The sequence below is a fragment of the Schistosoma haematobium genome, chromosome ZW (genome assembly GCF_000699445.3).
Source record: "Schistosoma haematobium chromosome ZW, whole genome shotgun sequence".
Taxonomy (NCBI): Eukaryota; Metazoa; Platyhelminthes; class Trematoda; order Strigeidida; family Schistosomatidae; genus Schistosoma; species Schistosoma haematobium.
In genome coordinates this window covers 28188253-28212093 of record NC_067195.1, presented here as the reverse complement: position 1 = coordinate 28212093, position 23841 = coordinate 28188253, and the positions used below count along the sequence as shown (strand labels likewise).

The 23841-nt window shown below is 32.6% G+C and overlaps 1 protein-coding gene across 1 annotated transcript; it reads right to left on the bottom strand.

Moving 5' to 3' along the window:
• Positions 1–693: 693 nt before the first annotated feature.
• On the bottom strand, positions 694–20773 carry MS3_00010342 (uncharacterized protein; the record flags this gene model as incomplete). Its single annotated transcript, XM_012941838.3, has 4 exons — positions 694–937; positions 1959–1965; positions 19641–19798; positions 20769–20773. 4 exons carry the CDS (start codon positions 20771–20773, stop codon positions 694–696), a joined length of 414 nt encoding a protein of 137 aa, XP_012797292.2.
• Between the last annotated feature and the right edge of the window lie 3068 nt (positions 20774–23841).

Below are 23841 nucleotides of genomic sequence, written 5' to 3'. Positions count from 1 at the left end.
AAATCACACTACGTCAATTTGTAAAACGACAACTCTCTTATTTCAGTTCTTAATGTGTGAATTTAATATTTCATTGTACAGTGCACTGGATAATTTAAAGCCTCATAAGTTTGATATTGTAAGCGAACCAGTTCGACGTTGCAACGATTTATTATACGCTACTTACAAAATATTAACATTTATAACTAACAGAACACAGTGATCTGAATATTACAGCTGGGAAATTTATTTGCTTGAATTTGAGACAACTAGCTTTAACGCCTAAATGATACGAGAACAATCAATATTTGACAATAGTTAGATGACGTAAATACCAAATTCATTACATTTTGATATATTAATCATGCATAGTTCTTTAATGTAGTTTGAAATGTTCCAAGTGTTGTAATTAATTATTATTTTCGATATATAGTTTTAAAAATAGGTTATTCTTCATTTATACAGACGAAATATCCTTATTCAAGTTGGGTGCAAACTATATCTTTGATCTATAATACTAGTCTCCTAGATTGAACTAACAAGATAGTACATCATAAGTGAGCCAAAAAATGTTTTGTTTTGTTTGAAAGGCCAAAATATTTTGACGAAACGAATTTATTATTACGTTAATACTAAAGGCATTTTCATTTAATAATTTTAGTAAATCTATAAAATTGTTGATTAAATATTTGAAATTAGACGACAACCAAATATTCATCTTCGTATTGTCCTGAACTCTGTAGTACAGGATCTTCTTTGTGGTGAAAATGCTTTCATAAATTCATGCAAACTTAATTGACCATCTCCACTTTCGTCAATCTTACGAATGAAGTCTTTGACTTCTTTATTTGTGACTCTCGCATCGTGTACTTTTAAATAATATCTTAGTTCTTTAGCAGTCACGTATCCGTTGTGATTCTTATCCATGTGGTCAAACATAGTGCGTATTTCTTGTTCTCTGTATATATAATAAAGAGACAAAACTGAAGTTAAATATTCTCCATTATATATTACAACATATAAAAACGTTTGTGACGAATCAAAATAATTCTGTTTAGAATAAATGGCAATATAACTAAAAGTAAACGAAATACTTTACTCTTCATAAAAGTTTACGTCTCCATATGTAAACAACATGATACATGTGGTCATTATGTCTACACAATGTTTACTAGAATAATTGACTTATTAACTGCTACTAACATATGTGTTTTAAAGTATAATGCTTGTATTTAAGCGCTTAGTTGTTGTTAAAGAGTATTTGAAATAATTTAGTTAGAATTCTTTAGGAAATTTCTACAACTATAATTGTAAATCTCTTAAGACGAAATGATTTGTGGTGTGCTGAAAGACTATTATTGGTCAGATTATATTACAAATGTCAAACATTTGTATTCTCCCAATGTCGTTTCTCCCATTGTAGAACTGACATATATGTAAGAGGTTTATAGTGAATAGCATTTCAATGCATTGATTCTCATCTGTTTCGAGTCAGACAAACTACATTATTTATAAGAAGTGTTCTCATTCTAATTATTCAAATCGCTGTCGTTTATCCCATGAAACCCAAGTTATATCAATATATCAAAGAATTTCTTGCAAACCTATCTTTTTAGAAATTAAGACAGATATTTATCATTTTTTGATTTGCAACAAAATATTGCTAAAGATGAAAATTTCCTATCAGAAGATTTATCTATAAATTGTTTTCTATTTTCCAGTTATAAAATAAACTGAGGGTGCAGAAACAACAGTAGCTCTTTTCATGTACAGCTAACCAGCTATAAGTTTGATATTAATTACCAATCACTGCCACTATATTCAAGATTTGTGTTCATACAATAAAATCGTGAACCTACATTTTGCTATCAGCTCATGTTATTTACTTCACAAATTACATGCATTCTTTTATTCGAAATGTACTCCTAAGATTAATTGAATTGTAGAAATGTATTTTAAACTTATCTCAGCCAATTAACCTTTTATCTAGTAAAATTCAACTAAAAATAACAAATCCATTTAATCATTTAAATTTAAAAGATTAATAAGAATGCCTTAAATGGGACAAGGGTATTTTCCATAACGATTCTCTTTTAAAATAATCTAAGAAAATAGGAACTCTGGAACGATGGACAAAACTAGTTGAAACCATATTCAAACATTATTATGTTGAAATGTTCAATATGTAAGCATATAGCCAGAATAAAAAATAATAAATAGGAAATCAAAATTATGGTTTATACAAACTAAGGACTATGGTATAAAAGCATCTTTTATCACTTAATTATGTGATCCAGTTAGAAAAATGATGTTTCAGTATAACCATTCAAAAATAATATTCTGTAGTAATAGTTATAAAAAATAAGGGTGGAGAAAATAGACTTAATTAAGAGTCGGTTTTCCATATATTTTCCTTTTTTTAGATGCCTAAATATAAAGTAAATTAGCACAATCGTTAATATCCTACATTTGAGAAAATTTATAAGAATGATATATGATGAAGCAATTTAACTCTGTAACACAATTAGATAAAAAAATTAGTGATAACTCAATGGTTTAGCTATATTTTGTCACTAAATCCTCCTACCTTCTGTTAATCTCAAAAATTTAATATGCACACGGTTATCAAAGATCGCTAAGGCTTAACAACTATTCTAAGAAAGTTAAAGTTATTTTATGGATATGAAGTGAATTAGGTGAAAATCAAGTTAATTAATAGTCATAATAGAAAACAATTTTAAAAACAAAACAACTTAAGGTTGTACGATTGTACAGCTTGATAATCAATTCGTTGTAAAAAGATTCCTTCGCTGAACTTCGTGTTTTTAACTTAAGGTTAGATCATTTAAGGTTGCAGATAAACAACATTTGGTTTACATAATCGAATTAGATTACTCAAACATTCATATAAATGAGTGTAAACAACTTTGTATTACACCAACACTAACAGAACATTTATTAATTTTTAAAAAAAAACATTTCAACATACGTCAGCTGACGATCCATGTTTGCACACTTTTTCTTCTTGAAAAATAAAGAGGAATTGTGTGAATTTTATACATGAAGATAGACAACTCGTATTTATAGCTCACACATACTCTAAACGTGACTATCTTTTATTGGTGTTTACATAAAGTGAAATTATATTCACGCTAATTGTTTACTATCATATGTGTTTGGTATAATGACTCATTTAAATCACTAAAGTTACGTAAATAATACTTTACTTAAGTTTTGATGAAAGCGAAAGTAATTACAGTATTGTGGTTCTATTTCTTGTTTCATTTTTACATAATCAGTTATTCCACATCTTTTGTAACTGGATTATTGACCAACGCCTTTGTTTAAAAGTGCAGGAGCATTAGTTTCAATAGATAGATATCAGTTGTTTGGCCAAACTTATTGTTTAGGATGGAATTTCAGTAAACTTTAAATATCATGGGCTGAAACTCACATGAGATATAAACATAAGTGCTGATTTTCTATATTTAAGGAAGTAAATATTATTTTGAGTAGCTTACTGGATTAAATCATTACGGTGTTGCATCAGTTATGTAGAATATACTACTTTATGATTAATTCAAATAAACAGTTACTTATAACTTACAAATTTTATTTGGAATTAACTCCACTACTGTACATTTTTGTGAACGCTATTTTACATAAATGAAATATTTCTGTTCACTTTCTACAGCCTCTGTCCTTTTCTGTTTATTACAAGTAGATAACCTATTCAGCTAAAGAAATATTCTCTATTACTTTTCTACAAAATAAAAGAACAGGATAGAAGTTGAGGCGATCAGTAAAAAATGTAACTGTTAATCATCAATTTGTTTCAAAAATGACTTCTAGAGGGAATTCTAATGCATTTACATTAAACAAAATGTTAGTTTACCAACACTTAATTTACTTTACTCTCGGGAGTCTATATGATTAAACTATCAAGTGACGAAAATAAAGAAGCAAGTTATCTGAAAATTACTAGCAAAAATCTACTTACAGTATGTGTCTGCATTAATGCTTACACTCAACTTTGTTGGTCGATTGTCTGCTTTTAACAAGTAATGGAAGAACTTCTAGGTACGCTAGTGATGAGGTAAATAAAAGCCAAATTTTATTTTTGTTTCGATTTGTATACGTATGTGACAGGAGCATCTTTCTACATTTTGGAAGAAATAAAAAAGCCATGACGAACAACGGAAACTATTTTTGAGAACATCGCTTCACTTAATTCAAAGTCTGTAAAAACCTAACATTTGCCCCTTCGTTTGTTCTATAAACCATAATCTTTCGTCTGATGCGTGATTCACTGCCATGATCTTTATTATTCCAAAATTACTGTTGACCAATCAGCCGGTAGAATAATCTTCGTCTCTCTACCCCCAAGGCCGTCTAGTCATAAGTTGGACTCCCACATTGATAGGTTCAAGTTTGAACTAGATAGACAGCCTGTCGTGTCAAGGCCCGGTGACAAATTCTCTCCAGTATATTAGTGGGTAGACAGATTAAGGATGTAGCAGATTACCTGTTAAACGGGGCAGCATATTTCTAAATAATTTCTAAATCTACTGAGTAGATATTTTTGTGTATCTCCGAAGATAACAATGTAAACCAAATGATTACTACAAACATCTAGCTTAGCTTATATTGCACGTTCTGATTGAAAGCAACTTGTATGTTGATCCATATTACTCAAAGATTATGCTATAAAAAGTCCTATATACTAAATTGAACGATAAATTCATCTATCTAAATAAATATTTTAAAGATCATTATTACATTTACTGAACTCTATAGTTACTCTCTTTTTTCTTACTCCGTATATATAACAGAAAGACTCATAACCAGATATTCACTCCAATTAAACATTTGTCTGCAAACATGGAAGAAAAAGCTACCTCTAAAAATCAATTACTATTATTCAGGTTTGGACACCTACAAAGTGTTTTAACCATACACACTTGTCTAACATAATATACATTATCTTAGCTCAAGCAGCTAAGATGCCAAAGGGATGCAAACCGAAAAACCTTACATACATGTCCCTATTGTGGGTGTAAAGTAACCAGAATGGTAGTTGGCAAGTAGCTGGAATATCAATGATGGAAACTGGATTTTTAACCAATAAAAGTTATTAATCATTCCAAAACTGACGAAGCGAGGTTTCTTTTAGCATTCACAAATATGTTTAATTTTTATAAGCATGAATACGAACTATACTAATATGTAGACATTTTATTACACAGAATGCTTAAACTTAACCATGTGCATCGCTTACCACGTGCTAGTCTTCACTGGGAATATTCTGTGGGATAAAGCCAGGTGATGTTTAACATATGTATCAGGAGCTATAAGTCCCGAGTAAAGTGGATGAAAGTTTCTTGCTGTTTACTTTTCATTCCTAATTTTCGCTCATATGACACTAATAATTAGAAATATTTTTCACTAGAATGAAAAACATATTCTTAGTACTGTGATGGAAACCACTATATCTTCATTTTGTTATGATATTTTATCAATATCAATAACTAAGATAATGAGAATGAGACGCGTTGTGCATGGAATTACTATGATAATTAGAAATATTCGAATTAATGTATTAACTAAGAATTTCCAAAATAGTGCTATTTAAGGTTGATAGACCCAAATGAGCATAAATGAACGTATTATATTTGGAATTTGTAATAAGCGCACAGTTAAGTACGAAGGAATCGTCAGTTAGTATAAATACCACAATTTCTTTTACAACAAGCCGTCAGGCTGATTTCTTAACCCATTAACCGATAAAGATTCGTTTGGCTGTTTGAATTTTGGATATGTTGAGAAATATGGCTCTCTTCAAACAGGTATTCTAACTCTCAATCAGTATGAGATTCGCTTTTTGATATTTGGTAGTCAACGGACATAACCTTTGTCTAGCTCCAAATGTATAATGTGCAGTTTCGTCGCCTTTGACTGTCAGTATGAAATTTTCACCACCCTTTAACTCCACAGTTTCCAATGGTTGCTAGATAATTGTTTGGCAAGGAAACCCAACTCATCAATAAGCTTATATTATGAGACAAATAAGTGGATATTTAACTGAGCTCTTAATGGTGAAAAAATGGCTTTGAGTGTGCAAATATTACTCAGCCTTAAAATAAGTTGAAGCGATAGGTGCCAATATAATTCAACATGGTTTTCGTTTGACGACTCATTATTTAAGAAATTTGTCCACAGATATGTCATTAAATTATTCATATTTTGCCCCCAAATGACCTGATATGATTGAGGGTCGGGTGAGTCCACTCTCCCTCTCGAAATACTCTCACATGGCCACGCGTATAAAGCCACTACCAGGTAAGTTCTACTCACTAATTCGCGGCATGGGTATTGTTCACGAAATCGAGAGGACGAAAAGCGAATTCCCGGCGCCTTAACAAGGTTGGTGGACACCAAGGGTTCACCTAGAGGAGTTAAAAAAACCTGATTTCAAACCAATGGTACACATGGGCTCCAGTATCTTGAGGGAACAAATGACATATGAACCAATTATTAGTCACCGGCTACCATGCAACAGCATCGCCTTGCGTTGCTCCACTGCCTTGTGGGTTAGAAATTTAGGTCAAAGGCTCCGGGTTTGGCCCCATAAAAAACCACTTGCTTTAGTTTGGGCACCCGGGCAGTATCACAGCTCTCATACAAATCAATGATAACTATGACTGGAAAAATTTCTCTTGCTTTAACGCTCGCTCAGAAAAATCTTATTCACAATCATATGATAACGTTCGTTTTTCATTTCTTTTATACTACGTCACTTACGTTGCTCATGTATTCCTCGTTATTCTCATTTTGCGTACTTTATTTTCTGGCTTATACAGAATCTCGCCTATGGTGGAAACCCTGTCCCATCTAAACGATTTCGAGTCACTGACTGGTCGAAAGTTGAATGCTATTACCGAATACGAATACTGAAACAGTCTTTCTAAAACCATGTATACAATTCAAACTGGCCTCCTTCAACGCTCTCACACTAATGCAGATCGAATAACAGATAGGGTTGGCTACTTCCTTAGAAAGTCTCAACATCGATGTATGTTGTCTATTCAAGACTGTAGTGAAGTACTATAAATTCTCTTTCCATCTGTCTCTTCGGAAAGCTTGTTTCACGTACGTTTATCCGGAGACTCTGTGGCATCTTTGTCTAGTATTACTGAAGTTGGTGTCTCACTAAGCACTAGAGCTAAGGCATTACTGACCGACTGGATCCCACTTACCAGTCCGTTATGTGCTGTTAGATTAGAAAGTTCCATCAAATTACGAAGACGTCGGTGTGAGAAACAATGTCTTTTCGTCATCTCCACTTATGCTCCGACAGATTGTAGCCCGGATTCTATCAAGGATGCGTTTTATCACCAGTTAACTGTTCGTTCACAGGAAGTGAGTTTGACAGATATTGTAGTACTAGCCAGAGACTTGAACGCACTGGTTGGGCGTCTAGGCACAGAAGCGAGTCGTTCAGGTGGCCGATGGGGACTTGTTGGTCGTAGGTCAGATAACGATGACTGACTACTGCAATTTTGAGCAAACTAAAACCTGTTTCTGTTATAAGTAATGAGTTTCTTCAGGCTCCTTACAACTCATTGAAGCTCGTCGGTTTACTCCGAGTGACTGCGAGTTTGACCACAAATGAAGACTTACGTAATTAAACTGGACAGATTGTGTAAGGATCGAGAAGCCTAGTGGTCAGGGCATGTTAACGAGTTGGAAACAACAGCCGCATCCTGTGACCCCCGAAAGCTCTTTCAACTCACGCGAGACACTGGCAGTAAGAAGTCATGTGTATTAAACAATCTATGAAGCTGACGGGATGCTGATCACTAATATCTACCGACGTTCTGGACAATGGGTAAAGCTTTTAGAGGGGCAGTTCAACTGGTCTACTGGTCCAGAAACATCGATCAAACTGCCTTGACCTCCATGGCCTGTGCAGACGAGATAGAAGTCTTTATAGATCTCCAACTCTTGAAGCGAAACAAATCACCAGGTTCAGATGACTTACCTCCGGCCCCTTTTAAAGATGGTGGCGACCTTCTGGTTAAGAAACTGACAGAGCTATTTACAAAGACATGGTAGTTAGAGTGTTCCAACATCGTGGACTCAGTCGATAGTTGTTTCAATTTTTTTAAACCAAGGTTCACGTCATCTATGCAACAACTATCGGAGGACAATTCCGCTTCCGAATGCGTCTAAAGTATTGGCTTACGTCATACTTCGTAGATTGTTCAAAATCCGAGAAAGATTGACTGGTTAGGAGCAGACTGGCTTCCATTCTAGTTGAGGATGTATTGATCGTATCTTCACACCTCACCAAATGTTAGAACATCGTCATACTCATCACAAGCCAACAACCATAGTGTTGCTTGACATTTGGAGCCGCCTTCAATTCATTGGACAGGACTGTCCTCTGAGACTGTCTATTGAAGAAGGGTGTGGCTGAGAAGTTTATTAACATCTTGAAAGCCCTATATACTAACACATCAGATAGAGTGAGGGCACACAACTACCTCTCTTCACTGCTCCATTCAAGCAGTGGGGTTAGGCAGGGTTGCGCAATCTTACCATTTCTCTTCAACTTTGCTATCGATGACGTTCTGGAAACAGTTCTGATGGATGGAGGTAATGGTTTTGTGGACCCGTTGTCTGGAGAAGGACTTATTGACCCGGAATATGACGATGATATTGTCTTACTGTGCGATAATACCCAAGCCATGCAATCCGCATCTAATCAGTTGGCAATTAGTGTCCGTTGGTATGGCATATGCTTTGCACCTTCGAAATGTAAAGTACTTTTACAGGACTGGTAGGCCCCTGATCCTGCACTCACCCTGGATAGTGAGCAGATAGAAGTAGTCGAGAAGTTCGTGTATCTGTGTAGCTGCATGGTGGTGGCATGAGTGATGAGATCAATTCATGTATAGTAAAAGCCAGAGCGGTTTGTGCCAATCTGGGCCATCTTTGGTACCTTCATGATGTTAGTCTGGCTGTAAAATGTCGGATCTATAACGCGTTGGTGAGAGTAGTTTGGCTCTATGCCTGTGAGACCTGTCCTCTCCGAGTTGAGGATGTTAGACGACTGTGTTTGATCATTGTTGTCTTCGAAGGATTGCTGTCATTGTGTCAACTCCATGTTAGCATCGTGTGTTAGGGCACAGTGACGACATTTCAATTAGTGTCACATGTTCTACAAACGTCGTCTCGGAGAATTCCACGTCGTGCATTGTTTGTCGATGCTGGGATCGGTTGGGAAAAGCGGAGAGGTGATCAGTGTATGATATAACGTTGTGGTATGAAATAGAGCTGTACAGGACTGGCTTCTGTTGGCCCTTCACTACTCCCTGGTTGGGTTCCTAGAGATGGTGAAACACAGTGGCTTGAGACGTTATCAGACGTGGCTCAGGATAGAAGCGAGTGATGATCCTGCCGTAACTTTCTTTTACTTTCTTCAAAAGAATGAACGTAACTTCTTTGATTGAAAGAATTCTTTCTGGCTATATCTTTGATAATTGAACTGTTTCTCTCATTATTATTATTATTATTATTATTATTATTATTATTATTATTATTATTATGACTTCACTCTGACACACTAATTTCTGTTCGTTGTCGTTCTTCTTTTACTATACGCACTTTACATTCTCTATCTCTTCACATCTTCATTGTTACTGTGTGGCTCATATGTATTTGGTGCTCCTTTGTACTAATGTTTGTGTGTTAAAATAATAACAATATTCACATTTTATCTCTAGGTTAGTAAATGATCTTATGGATTCAAAATTGAAGTTTACTTATTAAGTTGTTCGTAAATAAATTTAAAACAGACTATAGCTGGGCTTGTTTTGAAGAGAGCATTAAGGTTTATAATATAAACCTATTTTCACATAATGATGGCTTCCTTTATGTGGGTTTTGTACAGAAATGAAGTAGTTGTTTGACGTGGTTGCAACGGATTCAGTTTTCTACTCATTTGGGTATTGTAAATATATTTTTGTTATTCTAAACAGTCAACTTATGTTCAGTTCATTTAAAATTATCCGGTCAAATGTTTGTCTTGTTATTTCCAGACTACTTGATAAATTTTCAGTAATAGTATACTTTATTATTATTGTTTCTATTATAATTATTAGTAAATATGGATAGCGGCTAGCAGTAGAATCAAGGACACGCGTTTCGTCCTATTTGAAACTCGTAGGCTAGATAGCCACTTTCTTGTGCAATGGACTCAGTAGCTAAGTGGCGTTTGAAGCTAACGGTACTGGATGCGAGTCCCGGAGTGAACATCAAGACTGAGATGAAACTACATCCGGTTGATGAGTCCCAAATAGTATGAGACGCGCGTCCTGGATTTCACTGCTATCCACCATCCATCTTTGGTTATAATGCTTGTGAATTAATGCAATATGTTAAGTATGCACATATGCCAATAAGAGACTGATCAATTGCAATCCTAAGCATCAATGGGAAGATTCAAGTAAACAATACCGAGTGAATTTAATATAATTATTGCTTTCTTTTTTGTAATAGTTTGATGGTACAAAATGTTTGTGTGATAATTGCCTTATAATATCTATGAGGTTTCTGTTTTCTGCATGCATGACGAACGTATAATCTGAAGAAACTTAGTTTCATGTCATGCTGCCAAAATTTAAAATAGTTTGTTGAACAAACTTTAGTATCAAGTAGATCACACTTATGACAAAATACAGAACAAGCATGAATAAAATAATAATTTCATAGTTCAAGAAAAAGTATTGAATAGATTCATTTCACCAATGTTTTTCCACTTCAAAACTTTACCAAGGCTGTGGTTAGGGTCATAAGTTAGAAACTGTATCTCTAATGTTTGAAATTCTAATAATAGAATTAGCTCTTCACTTTTTCGTCCTTTTTACTTTACAGAATACAAAGTTTCTCATGAGCACGGGTTGGAAACTAACTGTTTATTGGTCGGATATTTTGAGAACTATATGATTATTAGTACGCGAAATTTTCAAAGTGAATTTCATTCACTTTGTTTTCAAAGATGGGTCATTCTATATTGCTTCAAGTCAATCATTAACTACCATATAAGATTCCTTGAGTTAATTTTCACCGGTTTTGTGTAAACAAATCAATGACCGATTTCTTCAAAGTGATGGTAAAAAACAAAGAGAATTGTTACTGTTTCTTGTGAGGTTTCATTCTCACCGACGTGAAATATTTTAAAAGATGATAAGGGCCATTCAAATTCTGTACCCATATACGTCATAGTATTTTTTTAATGTAGCTGTAAATCGTTATTGTTAATTCGCATATAACATGAGGAGGGACTTTAAAAAATATTGGAAATTTCAGTTTTACTTTTACTAGAGTAATTATCGTTTTTGTCTTATACAAATAATTGCAATTGCACGACTGTTACAATATTGCATTGGCTTTGAGTAGCATTCTTTACCTATGATATACGATGGATTGTATGATTAACATTTTTATACAGTAACCCGGAAATAGAGTGTAAATCTATGAATTTCATTGCATAAACTGATGACAAACTTTTTCAAGGCTACTTAGTCACAGTCCACAGTTCACAACTGTTAGTCATCTTGCGTGTTTTGGCCAGTGCTCGGACATCTGTTGACCAGGCACAGAGAATAGATGAATCTAGGCATCTCATTATCTCGCGAGGCGGGACCGTGGATGCTCACTGCTGAGGAGTCCCGTAGTGGGACGAAACGGCCGTCCAGTGCTTCCAGACTTTCCATGGTGGTCTCGCTTCAACTGACCCATGAACTCAACTATTAATTTATTATAATATCCACAAAAATCTTTCTCTGATTATCATTTGTTTATCCTTACAATTTATCAAACAAATATACTTTCCATTGGAGTATTTCACTTTTAACTAGTTTTCTTTTTTTCAGTAATGCAGCCAAATACCAAGTTTGTAAGTTCATTGCTCGTAAAATAGAATTACACGTCGATATCTATAAAAGCACTGATTGAACCATCCTATTTTTGCTGCCCAATTTTGTATGAGAATAACTTGACCCATTGTTTCATGATATATCTTTTCCACTGACTTAGATTTTGTTTATAATCAGTTCATACTAGATGGGATAACTCAGAGAGAATAAGGAAAACCCATAAATCAATATCTCTAGTTCATGTTTCCTGTAAATGTTCTTGGTCCTAAAGAATTCTATTCGCATAACTCAGGGTCATTGCAAAATATGTGTATTTTACTAGCATGTATTTTCTAAAGGCTATAAACGTGACTACTCTACATAGGGTACCAACATAATCTAACTTTTGCTGCAAGCAAATCATGAATCTAATTCAAATTTATTCTTTATCAGATGCTGATGAGAATCTGTAAAAATACAGATTCTAGGCTAGTAAATAATTATAATTATCTTTTATATTTTATAAAATGAAAGGCTGTAATGTTTATGTCGTATACTGTCGAGACTGAGTAAATGATGAGACGACCCTACTGTGGATAAAAATAAAAAGGGGTTAAATGTATATCTGTTGTAAATATAGTTTAGGTTTATTAGATTCAATCCCAATTGGTTTTGCGCAATCTTGTACGTCATGGTAAGTTAATAGGGACTTGGTACATAAGTCCATTATCTATTGGATGGGAAAGAATGGCACTGTCTATAGATTTAGTGACACTTTGTCCTAACCATCCTCGCACATGTTCGAGTGAGTAAGGATAATGTCCCTTGATCACGGCCTATGTAACTAGCTCTACAGGAGCAGTTAAACTAATCAAAATACATGAATGAGTCCATTATTGGTATACTATTCTTGATTAAATGAGACATTATTGACTTATTTAATAAAATAATTTGTATTTTAGAACAGTAAGATGACGTTTTAATAGACCTATTAAATCAACGGGTCAGAATATCACTTCATACATCCCCTTTTAAGACTAGTTTTAAGTAGAATATTCATTATGACTGTGGCATTCTGTCATGTTTTTGCTTCAAATATGCGTCTCTCCATAATATCGATGAGGTATCCGTTTCGAAGCTAGGTCGTCTCAGCTACAGAATCTGACGAATAAGTCCCGATGATAGTGTAGAAGGAGAATATTATGTTCGTTAACTTGAATGCTACTACTGATTCGTCTTATTCGGAACGGAACGAAGAATCAAGGATCCAGAGACTCGATAGGCTATACTGGTCCGTTGTCCCCGACTCAGCTAACTCAATCCAGAAGTCTTGGTAAGATGTAGAAAGTGTATTCTACAGACAACCAGAAGATACCAGGTCCATCAAGCACACAAATCAAGCGTATATATACAAAATATATATAATCGATATTGCCATGGAATTTTTTAAACATTTAATTGATAAGTTCGTCAATCGACTGCCACTGAAATATTTAAACATTTAATCGATAAGTTCGTCAATCGACTATGTGCGTGGGTGGTAAGAAATGCCCAAGAATACATCTGCATACAAGCTCCACAAAGATAAAATTACAAAATATGAGTTTTGGGGATCTAACGTCCCCAACAGAGAAATAGAAAAACTGAGGGTAAAGTTACAACAAAACGGATGTTCCAGTAATTCATAATTACATATAGTTAACGTCTACATTTCATCAAATTCCTTTCTTCACTTAATGTTAACTTAGGTGAACAGAATTTAGTTGTGTGTACTCTGAACCATTTACATATATCAGTCAATATCAGTCAATAAACTATCTTTTTAGGTACGTTTTGTTACAAAGATTCTAACTATCATGAATGGGACAAAATGATGGGATAAAAATTAATTGTGAACTCTTTTATGCACTGATAAAACAATATGACTATTAGTATTATTAGTATCATTAATTGTATTCCATCGATTTTCTAGCTTAATACACTCAATCACCAGATAAACAAAATGCATTGATCAGCTAATTTTGTTGCTTTTGTTATTCAACATTTAAAGATGCATAGCTGAATATTTTATAACAAATTGCTTACACCGAAACACAATGCATAGTTGTTTTACTCAAGTTGATGAGATTAGTCAAATATAAGTGAGTGGCAGATCATTGCCTGAGTAAAATTGCACAAGTTTACATGGATATATATATGCATTCTAATATGTTAACATATAAGCACACTGATTGTGTAAACGATTAACACGTGATACTAATTAATCGTTTTCATACAGTTGCCATAGTTCTATAGTTTTATTTATTGATAATGTTGATTTTACTGTACTTACAAAGAGATATAATTTATGGTAACAATGATAATAGTAATAATCATAAAAATAATGATTCATTTTCTTGTCTTAAAAATCAACTCGTTTGTCCAGCCAAAAATTGAGTTTCACACTTTTATATAGTTGCAGAGAGTAGCTTCAGTCCAATTTATTATAAGCTGAGACAAGATCATACTAATGATGTAAAGTCTTTAGTACAAAAGTTTAAAACGTAGAAAACGGTAAGAATACAAATTAGAACTTTAAAATAACCACACGGAAAGACAGTATTTTGATGGAAGACGATAGAAAATGTGGAATAATGTTGTAAATTTCCCAGAGGGAAATTTTATATGAGGGTTGACTGGCATGCGAAATTTCCTTAATCTATATTTTCTCAATCCATAATTTTCTAAGACTATTATTTAGATACTTATAATTTCTACAAATTAAATTTACATGCAAGTACATTCCGTTCTCAAATCTTTCTTCTAATAATCCTGCTGCTATCTCGTTCCTGTAGGCCTTTGATTCGAATCGTACTGTGAACCTTATTTCTTTTCGCATTCAGTCACTACGTCACTAACTATTCGTTAGTACACAGAATTTGCGTGAATAAACGTGTTCATTTTTGCCTGTTGTACCACGTACTTATCACAATGTAAAAGGAATTCACGAATTAAGTTGTTGGTTGATCTGTACTTTTCACTTAACAACCAAGCAGAATAATTGTCAGAGAAGAAAATTAAACAATATGTAAATGTCTCCCAAAACAAGTTGAATGGAAGAAACTGAAGTGGTCGATAACGATAAATTTAACCCAAGACGGGAATAATGGATGTGACAAACAAAGAACTATTTCCGAATGCTTGAATTAGTTTTAAATGAAGGTAAACAGTGATAAAATGATTTTTAAGATGTTAAAATCAGAATGGGAATAGCCAGACAGCTAACTTCAGTAATTATATCATTGATACTAAGTAATCTAAATGTTAATCATTTGAATAACCTAACAGTTTTTATGTAACAACATCGAAAATAATAGTATAAAAATGGATGCTTTAAAACAGCACGAATATTTTTAAAATGAACTTTATATGCTCGGCTTTGTTTGCAACTGGAAACAGCTGCAAAGGATTGACCAGGACAGTGTTGGATGTAGAATACTGGTGGGCGGCCTATACTCCTCCACGAGGAGTAACAGGCGTAAGTAAGTATGTTGTTTGCATGTGAGTTTATCAGAGAAGACAGATGAAGTAACCAGTGATTTAACCAGTGGGTCTTCCTTTAATAAATCTATTCCAAACCATAGTTCAGCATAAACCTCTGACTGACTCATTTTACTTACACGTAAACTATACATTTTTCGCTGTTAATGAGAATGTTGACCTTTATTTCATGTAGTGAGAATAAGAAAATAAGATGGAAGTAATCATTATAGTACGAAATTCTCCATATCATTAGATTACTTCGTCACGTGGTTAATCAACGCCCAAACTGCATGAAGACCAAGGTTTCTTAAGGACACTTATCTGTTCAATTAAAAAGAAATCATAGTTTTCACTATTATTAAATATATTTTAACTGAAGAAAAGTTGGAATTCGTTGCTCATAGCTCAGCTTTTAAACAAGAGTGTTTATCTGTATTTGCAGTAGCCATCTTTGCGGAAATGTGAGTTTTCTAACCCTATCAAATAAACATTTATGTTTTATTATCTATACTCAAAACATCAGTTTCATGAATTCGTTCCTTAATAGTGATTCAATTATTAATAATTTTCACACAATATGATCACTTACACTATTATAAACATCATGGTTACTGGTATTTTTCCAAATTCTCAAATATTACTTGGTAAAAAAAATAATGATACTACAGTTGTCCAGTATCACTTTGTCATAGTCGTTATGGTTTTTTCCAGTTTGTTATTCTACTAAATCAAACGTGAATACAATAAAAAAAGATCGAATTGTCGAATCCGTAAATGTTACCCATGTTTTGTAACGGAGTTTTGTTTTTTGTAAATTTATCTTTCATGTTCAACTCAAAAGTTGGATATGTTCAATTTTGTTATCTTCATAATTTTTTAAACAACAGATAAAACTCGCTTACTACAATTCAATATGTTTTTATATACATGTTTCCGGTATTCTGTGAGCTTTTGTTACTAATGTCCTTTGAAACTAAATGTCGAAACACGAAATCCGGAAATCTCGCAACTTATTAATCGCATCAAAAAATGTTTCTTATTTTGCTATTAAAGTAACTCTGCAGTTGTTTCGGACACCAAAAGCATCACAAACTTGACATGAACTTATTGGTAAGACACTTAGATTTATGTTTGCCTTGCATGGGGAGGGGCCGAAAAAAATATTATATATACGGCAGATTAAGACGCTTACTATCACTAAGGTACTAGTTCATGACCAGTTGGTAATTTGTAATAGATAAACTTTAGTAACCTGAGAAAGGTAGTTATTTGCTAAAGTATTTAAGCACGAGAAAATAACTACTTCTTAGAAACTTCTTTTCAAATAATTTACATTGAGTTATATTACGTTATGTTCAGTAAGCACAGTCATGCTATCAAATTGGTTCTAATGAATATTTCACTAAAAAATCTAACTGTTCCGACGTTATATCTGTCTTAAAGCGACCTTTTATGTCATAATCGCTGCTAGTTTTGTATGCATTAACTTTTGGAAAGTGTATTTGTCAAATAAATATCAACTTTACAATATCGCATGTATACACTGATGAAGGCCAATAAGAAATGATGGTGAAGTTTCATGTTTTGAAGCACGAATACTCTGGCGAATGCTAATTTCAGTCTTGGTTAAATAGTATTTCAGTGGTCAAACAAAAATAAAATAATACGCAATAATATAGGAGTCTGAAGTTAAACCAGGTTTATCAGACGTAGTCTTTAGAATTTCTACCTCTCTTTGGGTTCAAAATCATTAAAGAAATACGAAATTAGGGTAATTTTAGCTATTCATGCAAATAATACTAAACTGGTTGTTGTCATTTTGTTATCCTGCCACAAACCAGTTCCATTAAGTTAGTAAGAATTATCTTTAGAATTCTGGTTTTAAGTTAGTTAGTCATGATTGCCATTTGAGTTGGTTAACTGAAATCAAGAGACCTTCAGTCGGAAAACTGCTGATAACTGTTGCTTGAATCTATTAAGTACAAGGTTTACAGTCAGGATAAGCGTCTTCCATCCAAACTTATGTCAATTAAAGCTTGATTACTTGTTTCATTTGTTTTGAAGGATATTTATATTTAAAATGTCACTTCAATATTCATTAAATAACGAGTGTGTCCAAGTGTCTGATACATTCACATTCACCAGGTTGACGTTCAGTTATTAACTAATACAGGTCAATAAACTGATTTCCGCAAATAGAGGCTGTTTCAAACTTTTCTTACATCTATTCCTCGAGAGTATGACTTATTACTATAAAGGTGGTTTTGATTCAAATATCATTCAGTTAATTAGCATAGTTCATCAGCTGTACGTCCATGCTGCCATATATGGAATGTCATATGAAATGCGTCATTTATTTAATCCAGCAATAGATAGATTACATTCTGTGGTGGTATAACGATTTTTGGTTAGCACTATCGAGAAACAATAATTGACTGGCATAAAAATACCTCACGATAAGTTCTAATAAGATAATGCACAAAACAGCATCAAGGAAAAACAAACTTTAAGTAATCGTTAAACCTATTCCTAATGGAGCGGGAATAAAAGTATGGGGTTGAACTCATTACAACAGAGTTGGTGGGATGCAAGTTACATGAATTATGGTTGTGTGGACAAAAGTACAATTAGGTATTTACTGCCATTTGAAATAGTACAAGGGTACATAAAAAGTGAATCAGATAATATATCAAGTTTCGTCACTTGAAACAATCCACTTCAGATTGCTACGAGTTTGGTCCAATCTATAATCCGTGAAGAGCTCTCTGAGGACAAATAGAACGTTAAAACCAAGAAACCCTATTATATGTTGATTAGTTGACAAATTTAGTCAATTTTTCATCTACTCTGTTGTAATCCATTATGTAGTTCAGATATGGATAGTAAATGTACAAGATAGAGATACAAAAACACTGGACATTCAATAAACTTGACTTTTAATGAATTTATTTGGAAGAGATGAGAAGGAATAAAATTGTGTACAGTTATCACTAAAATGTACAATATAATTAATATTTCACAAGTGGAATTTCGATAAAACGCAATCAGAATATATATTCGTATAATTACGTTGGCATTAAAATACAAACTGCCATAGATCCTCACCACGTTAACTAGATTACCTAGCAAAAAAATGAGACGTGTATCGTTCCTCTTGGACATTAAAATGGTTATTCGTTAGTTTTCCATTGTTTCTGTTTGAGTATTTTCACAAATAACTTCAGCAAAACAGGACTACACTAAGTGATATTTTTCTGTTTGCCTAAATCATATTTCCAATGGTAATATAGTGGATAAGGGATAAACAGAACTCAATAAAATATAGATAAATTACCATTGTATCGAAACTTAAGTACTATTCTGTTATCCCATTCCCTCCATTTAGGTTAAAAAGTTAATTATTAATTTGATTATTATCAATGTTTTTATTACGTTGCCGATACTGATCTGGTTATCAATAATCATATATACGAGTATAAAGGCTCTTAAATTCTTACTTATTTAAGAGATCAAACTAACCTTCAACCATAGAATACTGACTTGAGTGAAAAGAAATCAGAAATTCAATGTATCCATAGCTATTGACACTTGGAGACAGGTTTTAATGGTTTTTCACTTACAGTGACCACGCTACGTACAAGTAATGAGCTTAGTCACATTTAATAAAGCCTTAATGTACTAGTCATCATTTTACACAATAACAGTACTATAATAATCTAACTGCTAATCAATATTTCCTTTCCTCGTTGCAGCAATTATAAAATGATAAATGAAGTTAATAGATCAGATGGAATTTAATAAGTAACCTATTCAACTAACATTGAGAAATAATTTATTATATATTAAATTGAACATAATAAACAACCAATAAATACAAAAGAAAACAGATTAAATCTTCGAATATTTAGTAAAACAAAATTGAATTCATTCTTTTCACAAGCAGACATATACACTATTTATTATGGTGATATGCAGATTAATATTTATATAGATATATTTTTTATTAAGTAATTCCATAAAGCCATACTAATTCAGAGGAATAGCAGAAGGATAAGTAGTAATAAAGTGTTTGATTTTATTAAGTAGGTTAATTTCTCCTTACATTTTATACTTATTTCATTTTTTTTCTTTATCAGAATAAAATCACATTTAATATAATTTATTTTGTATGATCACATTTGGTAAGCGCTCTCATAAAGTCATCCAATGTTAATTTACCATCCCCATCACTGTCTATTGACTTGACGTAATTTCTTACAGATTTCTTACTGAATTTAGCGTCATGTCTCCTTAGAAATTTTCTTAATTGTTTACAAGTGATTCTACCACGTTGTTTCTTATCAATCATACAGAACATCTCTTTGACCTCCAATTCTCTAATAAAACAGAAATTAAAGGAAAATTATATTCATATTAAATTAATGTCAGTTGTTTTATATGAAATTCTGACGGTGGTTTTTACTACAGTTGTATCAGTGGATTATTAAAAATAATGAGCAAGTAGTAAACAGTTTCGTATCCATTTTTTTAACTTATTAATATTGAATGGTGATAACTCTTAGACAAGTTTCAGCAACTGCTAAGTCAAATCTGATATTTTTTGTATATCTCACATATAAGTTAACTTATGGTAGTGAATCTATCGGAGTAAAAAATAGCTTTTGAAGAGCGTTTTGTGATTAAATAATTATTGTTAATTCATAGTTTAAATTTTTGCTTAAAAGTTCATTTTAGCGACCAGAGTGCAGTGAAAGTAAGCAGTGAATATCTAAAGGTATACGTAATGCGATATTTTAAAACTCATCCATACTTTTATAGGTCTATTGAGTTTTCAGTATACCTGAGCGACGTCCTTACTATCTAAAAAATTTGACGTGCATTTTGTTGGTCAGTAAAGTCTGAGGAACCAGAAATGACATTACCAGCTTGGGTGAACATGAGGAGTCAATAGCGCCATGTACAAGACCTGTTATTTGGCTCAGAATGTGTTTGAAAAACAGACACTTTCAATGAATAGCTTCAAGAACCAAAGTAACAATGCGACAATGCTTCCGCATATTAACAGTCTATGCACAGGGTAAAATATTTATTAGGTAAACCATGTTGATAACAGACATTTTAGTTTAATGTATTTTTCAAATGAGCAATAACTAGTCACAATAGATTAAGTATATGAACGTTGTCAATTGTGTAAAGGTTACATTTGCGGAAGTCACCATTCCATGATATGGAATAAATTTAAAATTATTTACGCTTTTAATAATGTTTTTTAAGTTCATAAGGATATCAATTTTTTGGTGTCAGGTGAAACAAAGTATTATAGGAAAGTAAAAATTAACCACTTACTCCATATTGAATATTCAATTAATCTATGTGGAAAAATAAATGGTACAATAAATATGAATACACAGCTAAAAGAAAACAAGAAACGATCACATTTGATAAGAATCAATTAAATAAATAGATCTTGACCACTTACTTATTTGATCAATTAACTGTGGATTTGAAACTTAGGGTATTACTGAAAGCAAACTTAAATGCATCTATTTATATAGACAGAAATGAATAATATGATTGGTCACCATACATTATTCTGAGTGGATAATAATTGTTATTATCATTAATTAATTATTGGTAATGGACTTAGAGACAAACTTGCAATAGCTTTTGCACGGTTAACCAAACTTAGAAATATATTCTGTTAATAGTTGGAAAAAAATAACTACTAAAAGAATAAACTCTGGTGAAACCCAGAGATAAAAGGGACTCTGATCGGGATTAAATTATCGACTAAAAGTATTGGTGTATTTAAATGGGATTGAAAATGCGGACTAAAACTCAAATAGTTTATTGTTAATTTAATTCATAGACTTAGACTATTTTTAAATTAGATTTACGGGTGAAACTATAGGTGTGATCAACCACAATTATGTGTTTACATTATTTTCAACTTGGGAATATCAATGAATTGTAATCAGAATTCTTTATTGTTTATTATTATTATTGCTATCGAAATCAAAACTAGTTTCACAGATAGTTCATCCGTCATAAGCGTTTACAAATGTTGTTATACCTGCATGATATCTTTTAGAAAGCTCCTGAAAAGTAATAATTTCATAATCGTAATCTCAATACATTTTTCTTGTATGATACTTATCGTTTGATTTGTTTGAACTAATGATTTTATTAATGGATAGTTTGAATAAAAAGTTCAGATTACTGTTTTTGTTTTCATAAACAATACTGTACATAATAATTATGAATTTTATGAATCCATGTATTACTCTTATTTCTCATTTTCTACATTCTGTTACCACGCTTATAAGAATTCTAGAGAAAGTAATTAGTTTAGTATGTAGAACTCATCTAACATGACAGACTACTACTGCTTATAATGATGATTCTGTGGTTTCATAGTTAGTTATGTAGATATTACTTATTTCATGAATCTAATAACAAGCAAGTTACTTTGTTTTCTGAATAGGTGAGATTTATTTGAAAGTTTAATCGATTTATGTTTCTTGCATTATATTTGATTGGATTTTATTTCGGAATTCATTAACATCATTTCTGATACTTTTTTTCATCAGATAATAACATAAATGAACATTAAACCAGGATTAACAAAAACCTTTTGTGATCTACAATGCATAAAACTATTACAAGTAAAGAGGTTGTTTCTACTCTATTATTTTATATTTTTCTTGAAATGCTGAACAACATGTTTTCAAAACTGTGAAATTTCTAAAAATTCTCCACAAAACCCATTCTGATAATAATAATCAACTGCTCACTAGTGACTGACTTCAGGAGACACTTCTGGAGTTCTAGTGAGAAGCCGTTACCAGTGGAGTTCAACCGGTCTGTTGTGAGACAACAACTCACTGAAGACAATGGTGTACGGTAGCGCAACTTCGTGGATTGGTTGAAGTTAGACATTAACACCGTTGGATGCCGGCTCAGTGGTCTAGTGGTTAAGTGCTCGCGCGCGAAGCCAGTAGGTCCTGGGTTCGAGCCCCGCGTTGTGTGGGATCGTGGGTGCGCACTGCTGAGGAGTCCCATACCAGGACGAAACGGCCGTCCAGTGCTTCCAGGTTTTCAATGGTGGTCTAGCTTCAACTGACTCATGATTTCAAAACTGTGAAAAACATTCTAGTAAAGTACAATTTACACTTAGACAAAACTTTAGATCTTACAATATTGTTAAGTTTAAGAACAAGCTTTCTGATGATAACCATAGATCTAATTCGTTTTATTATTAATTTAGATTTAATCGCTATCATTAATAAATATTACTAAAAGAAATCTGAATCATATATCATTCAGTTGAATATACTTCACTTTCACACTGTTCAATTAATTCATTATTGACTACACATGACACAATCACTAGTACTCTATTTAGTATTACTAGGTATATATATATATATATGTTTATAATCAACAATTTAGTATAATTCAAATTGTGTGTCTCAGATTGCAAAACTTTGTTTCATAAATTATTTACTTTCAATAAATAAAAAAAAACAACTTTTACATTCCACATGTCAGTTGGTTTATGTGAACGTATTTGGCAAACTTAATAAAATCTTATTTATTGATTTTAATGAGTCTATTTTACTTCATTGTGAAACTAACAAGCATGTATAGAGTAACAAGTATAAAATACATAAAATGCTTAAAGTGATTTTAATACATACCTACTGAGTATAGTAAATAGTAATTATCGACACTTTGTTAATTTCCTTAGGTGATTTAATGTAGTAATATGCTCATTTAAAGTAGGAAACTCTCAGCTTTAATTATTTACAAACTAGTTATTTTACTGGAAACATGTTTCCGAATAAGATTGTAGCAATGTAACATGTTGAATCATTCTGATGGACAATTAATAATTGTAGATATGAAACTACTTGACTTTCACAACTGATAAGTACTACATATTTTTGGTTAATCGGTATATAATGTATGAGATAAAGAAAGCGTCCTTCATTTTACTATCGTGTGTTCATTTATCCTCCAACCGAAAGGAAAATTCAAAACGGCTCTCAGTAGAATGACTACCTATTATCCGTTAGATCTGTTTCTTTCTATAACTGATATGCAAGTAGTGACATCATATAAATTTTGGTGTGAGATTACATCGACCTAGTGAATATATATATTTCTTCACGTCGTTTTGTAGCTCTCACCACTTTCTTAGTAGTCTTTCACAGCTGGAAATTCTACCAATAGGTAGGACCAGAAGATGAAGAGTTACTCTAATGGTTTTCTCTATGTAAGTTTGTCCAGCGTTCGGAAACCACAATTTCATCTTCAGGATTCTAGGACATTAGGATTCAAGTATGTAAACTAGAGGGGAATACCGAAAACCGATAAACACCATTGATAATAGTAACAATATAGTAACCCATATGAC